The sequence below is a fragment of the Cyprinodon variegatus genome, unplaced genomic scaffold, assembly GCF_000732505.1.
Source record: "Cyprinodon variegatus isolate N-32 unplaced genomic scaffold, C_variegatus-1.0 Scaffold854, whole genome shotgun sequence".
NCBI lineage: Eukaryota > Metazoa > Chordata > Actinopteri > Cyprinodontiformes > Cyprinodontidae > Cyprinodon > Cyprinodon variegatus.
In genome coordinates, this window is record NW_015151307.1 from 44170 (window position 1) to 49774 (window position 5605).

At 43.0% G+C, this 5605-nt stretch overlaps 1 protein-coding gene across 1 annotated transcript in view; it reads right to left on the reverse strand.

Moving 5' to 3' along the window:
• The window catches only part of slc9a5 (solute carrier family 9, subfamily A (NHE5, cation proton antiporter 5), member 5), a 30337-nt gene that overhangs the window by 8112 nt on the left and 16620 nt on the right, over positions 1-5605 (reverse strand). Inside the window, exons 4-10 of the mRNA XM_015397341.1 lie at positions 3351-3429; positions 3096-3273; positions 2802-3022; positions 1826-2028; positions 1545-1634; positions 1407-1477; positions 1199-1325 (exon numbers count right to left, since the gene is read on the reverse strand). Of these exons, the coding sequence (XP_015252827.1) occupies positions 1199-1325; positions 1407-1477; positions 1545-1634; positions 1826-2028; positions 2802-3022; positions 3096-3273; positions 3351-3429 (969 nt within the window). The remainder of the gene's footprint in view (positions 1-1198; positions 1326-1406; positions 1478-1544; positions 1635-1825; positions 2029-2801; positions 3023-3095; positions 3274-3350; positions 3430-5605) is intronic.

Consider the following 5605-nt stretch of genomic DNA (forward strand, 5'->3'; position numbering starts at 1 on the left):
AATCATAGGTTAGCAGCTTATAATTTATAGTTTCAGAATGAACAAATGTTCACTGACCTTTGATGGCTTCCACAAACAATTATTAATATCATTAAATGACAGCAGTACAAAAAATATACATATTTTAAAATATGAATTTTTGAATTTTTTTATATCTTTATTTTAAATATTTTACATTTAAAATTAATTCTAAAATTTTATATTTTTGTTTGGCAAAAGTTTTCATTTGTACTGCTATAATTTCAATTATATTAATAATATTTTGTAGAGGTCATCAAAGGTCAATTAACATCCGTTTTTGCTGCACAAACGGAACTTAATACTGAACTGTTAAAGGAATCTAATTCTTCACGATCCTGAAGTAAAATGCTGAGGCAGAGTTTGCTGCGTCGACAGAAAAGGAACTTTTTGTTCCTGAAACGTCAGGAATGTTCCCCCTGCTTCCAGCTGATTCTCTGCTCCATAAATAAACTGAGGTCCAAATTAAAACCTCACCTGGTTTTCTAGGATTTATTAGGACTGTCTGAAAGAAGGTCGAGCTGCATTAGAAAAGAGTTTAAATGTTTCCTCTGAAGGTCTGGTTTCCTTAGAGATGATATTTGATCCCAATCTTAGTGATGCTGTGCCTGTTTTCCTGCTCTGGTTCTGCTTGTTGGTCGTCTGAGCAGGTCGGTTCCAATAAAAATCTAATCCCCAACTCAGACTAGTACCACAGCAACACAAAAGGTTAGTCCTGTTAGAAGATAAAATGATGTAACAGGAGGTTCTTCTTGTAAAGTTAACCTGCTCAGATTTGAGCTGTTTTAGATTCTTAATGCTGCCCTCTGCTGGAAACTGAAGGAAGTAACCGGAAACCCCCAGATCCAGAGCAGATAAGCAGAAGATCAGCTTTGGTCTGTGGTGGTGAATAATAATAATAATAAGCTGGTGAAGCTCCAGCTACATCCCAAGCTTCAACGATGCTTTTTAAATGTGGATCAGAACCAAAACCCAGATCCTGAATCCAAGCAGCTGAAATAAACTTCCTCTGTAGGAGAGAAGCTCCTCTTCCAGGAGAAGCTGAGACAGGAGCTGCTGCTGGAGGATTCTTCACCTACTGTCTTTCCATCATCCAGGTCTTTTTCTATTGAAAATCCTCTTGATCAAACCCAGCAGACCTCATGAGAACCGGTTCTTTTGGACCGGAGCTCAGGCCTACCTGGTCGATGACGCTGATGGCGTCTCGGATGTTGATCTTCTGGTAGGCCTCCCACAGCTCGCTCTTCCTGTAGACCGACTTCCTCAGCAGCAGCTTGCTCAGGTAGTTCTTATCAAACTGTTCCCACCTGGTTTCACACACAGACATGATGTCATGCAGGTTTCTGTGACGTCGCTCTGATGAAGGTGGAGGCGACTGTGGGACTCACTTGTCTCTCCAGTGGTGATACCCCTGGAGGCCTGCAATGTCCTCCACTGCGGTCAGGATGTGGTCGAAGGCCTGAGAGCAAACAGACACACGGTTAAGCAATGGTTTCATCACATGAGAAGCTGAAGATGAATCTCACCCTCTCATGGATCTCCTCGTTGATGGTGGGCTTCCTGTTGGTGGAGCGAGGGACCTTCAGCCACTTCACCAAAGGTTTGATGGTCAAACCCTGAAACCAGAATATTCAGAACCAAACTTTTAGAACCCAGAACTCTCGAGGTTCTTATAAGGGTCATTTAGACCCATTATGAGATTCTGGTGTTTCACCGAATGGGAAACGGGTTCTTCGGGTTTGTTATATGAGAGTTTTTTTTGTTTTTTTTGGTTACAAACCAGAATCTTTAGCAACGCTGCTCCTACCTGGAACATGACTGTGAAGAAGACCACCACAATCGTCGTGGCAACAAAGTAATCTTTGGCTTTGACCTGCTCGCCGTCCAACAGCACCACCAGAGCGAAGGCAACTGCCCCCCGCAGGCCACCGTATGACATCACCACCTGGTCGATCTTGTCCAACGGGACGAGCCGGAATCGGTTCAGAACCCAAGTCTGACCAACCACACCTGAGAACAGGAGAATGGAAATCTGTTCATCCAGGAGAGCAACGACCAATCAGAATTGAGGTCTGTTCATCTCAGAGACCGAGGACCAATCAGAAAGAACCTTTCAGATGTGTTAAACTGGTTCCTCTCATTTTTGTGCCACTGAGTCTGAGTGAACCTCTTAGTTGAGTCAAAACAATCTGCTGTCCAACATCCAATATTTCTGAGTCTTTAAAGATGTTTATTTTTTTGGAAATGGGTGAAAGGCTCTTTTAATCTTCAAAGATCAATTAATATAAGTTTTAACTCAACTCATTTATTTCATGTCGGAAACATGGAATGAGGATTTAGATTGGCCTTAGCCCAGTTTTTCTCCTTTCAAACCTAAAGTTGAGGTCTAGAACTAATTTGGTTTAGTGAAGCTAATGCTCCATCAACACGAAGACAAGCTCAGTCCGAAATTCAAAAATCCTTCTTCAAACCCATGTATTATCAACAAGAAGAAGAATATTTCAGAACTGTGGCACGCATTTCTGAGGTCAATGACTTTCCGCAACTTTACCGCAGACATCTGCATCATCAACCCGACTCTGGACAAACACGTGTGTGCCTTACATATAGAACATAACAACAATGGCGTGAACAGAGTTGTTCTGATTGATTCATGTGGAGGACATCTTTATTTAGCTAGCTTCGTGCTTTCAGAAAACGTTTATGTAAGTACGAGCCTTAACATCATCAACTTATCTCTGTAACGGCTGAAACAACCAGAACCATCGGGGAGAGAAACTGACCCACGGCTCTGAAAACAAAGATGAAGACCAGGGTGCAGGACACCAGCCCTGTGTCCCAGGCCCATTTGGACTTGTCCACTGCTGAGATTCCCAAAAAGATGAAGATGATGGTTTCCGCAATGCTGGCCAGGGTCTTCATCGTATATTTGACGGTGGTCCGAGACTTCTGGGAAATGTTGGCCTCCACGTATTTGTTGGCTCCGATGCCACAGAAGGTCATTCTGTGAAGGAAGGGACAGGATGGTGGGATGACCACTGGACCTCAGATTGGCCCGACTGAACGGCTGAACTTACGAAAGAATGGCGGACAGCGAGAAGAGCTCGGCGGTCAGGTAGGCCAGGTAGACCATCAGGAAAACGAAGAGGGGCTCGATGATGCGGACCTTCTTGGTAAAGCGGGTGATGAAGCCGAGGATGACGGCAAAGACCAGACCCACCAGAGTGCCCCCGATGCTGACGATGAGGAATGAAGCTGCAAAGGAAGAAGAGGAAGGTTGTTGTCAGTTCAGGCCCATTTCATGTCCCACATGTCTCCATCTGTGGACTCACCCACTCCTTTAAAGTAATCGGCTGTCTGGACGTTCCCCGGTCCCACTTCCACAAAGGAAATATAGACTTTATAGAGAACCTACAGAAGACAAAGAACTTTGCCGTTACCTACTGGGTGAGATCGCCTTCTGCTGACATGATGGACTTTTTAAAATACAAGAGGTCTCATTCATGAAACATTGTGCAGGATCCATGCTAACAATGTCCACACACTAAACATTTGGAGTAATAATAATAATTGAACTCACACTGCAGAAATCTAACTCTGCATTTAACCCATCCCCTTAGGGAGCAGTGGGCTGCGATCGTGGACCGCCCGGGGATTAAAGCCGTAGGGAAGCGGCCGTTCCAACCGTTGCATTTCCAAACTCTCCCGAGTGGTGCCCGCCTTTATACGCTTGAATAAAGTGAATGTGATTGGTCGATTACCAAGGGGGCGGGATTGTTGTGGCGGAAGGTTCGTAATCAAGTTTGGTTGTGGCCAGTTTGTGGGAAGCATCTTGCTAACCAGTTAGCAACTAAGTGCTAGTAGGTTCCCAATGGGAAATTCCATTGGGACCAAGTCGCAATAAATTGGTGCCTTAGAAACGACACTGTCAAGGAACGCTATGGACAGCGGAAACATGCAAGAGGAGGAGAGTTTAGTGTCGGAGGTCGTGGATGAGTCTCCTCCGTCATCCATTTTTTATTTAGAGGAGGAAAGCGGGGACGAAGATGTTGTGGAAGAGGACGCCAGGGCGGCAGAAGCTTGGTTTGGTGTAGAAGGCTTCCAGCCGTACATGTTTGAGCCCTTGCCTCGCAACGCTGCCAGTTCTGTTAGCTCTACGCCTGCCGAAGACACAGACGTCCATCCCCGTGAACACTGGGACGCAACTCAATGGGAAAGGAAAGGATTCTGATTTCAACCGTTGCGTATATTAGCTGCGACATATGAATCAAGATGCTATGACCGAAAACATTTGATTGGCAGATTATCGTTGATATATGATTGGCCGAATTTAGGTGTTCAGGCTGACGTAGAACTAACTGGCCTGCAGAAGAAAAACACATTTCAAGACAAAATTTTCTAAATGGAAATTTTCAAAATTTTGGGACAGTATAGTCTGATAAAGAATACATTTATAAGCATGTTTAAGCCAGAATGATTTGACATATAAAACTGATTTCCATATGACTTTAAGGGTCTTGCTCAGAGACCCAGAGTGGCATTCTGTGGAAGTTGATTTCGAACTCACAACCTCAAGATTCCGGGTCCTATGCCCTAACCACTAGGCCGCCACTCCCAAGGAGAACAGCAAAAACAATTCCCGATCTATAAAACCAAGGCAACAAAAGACAAGTTTTCCTTCATAGATCCCAGCTGTTCCTCAAACTCTGCATCTGAGCCTCCACCTCATGTTTGACCCCCAACACATTGAGCCATACCTGGTCCATGCGAAGCACCAAACCGTGTTATTCTGTTTGTAAACTGTTAACTCTCCAAACCAAAATCCCCCAAAATTTCTGAGAAAACAAAGATAAAATCAGCTGCTGTTCTTTCACCCTTTGGAAGCGTCTAGGCGGCCATGTTACAGTTATAATGGAGACATTAGCAGACATTAGCAATCACCGCATTACTCGTGTGGTTAAGACAGGATAGTTAACAAGTTCAATAAGCCCGCTGGTCAATATTAGTTAATGGTTACCATGGCAACCCCAGCCGAAAGAGTGGAATAAAAATCACTTTTTAAGGCAGACATGGATGTGTTAATGAGTGAGGAGTCTGAGAAATATATATATTTGGTAGGGAGAGTAAATAAACGTATTATTAATGTCAAGCTTCAAGTCAGATGTGGATTGATCAGATTAAGAAGAACATCCAGGTAACGTTGGGCTTAAAACCGGCTGTAATATCTCAGATTTATGGGACTAATTACTAATTTATTTTGCACCTAAGGAGAGTCAAATAATTGTTGATCATGTTGAACACCTTAAAAAATGCCAAAATGTTCTTGTTTCAGCTACATCATCTTATTTTATTTAGATGTTTCTCTCATAAACCGAGAGGGGATTATTTATATAGCTCTTTACAACACCAGGAAAACCAAAGTGCTTCACAGAAAGAAAAAAACATTGCCAAAAAAAAAATGTAATAAAATCATAAGCATAAAGCAATGTGTCCTAAAAATTAGTTTTTAACCAGGACTTAAAAAGGTGCAGATCTGAGAGAACCTGCAGTTCTTTTTCTTTTCTTTAAGCATATTATACATTATTCA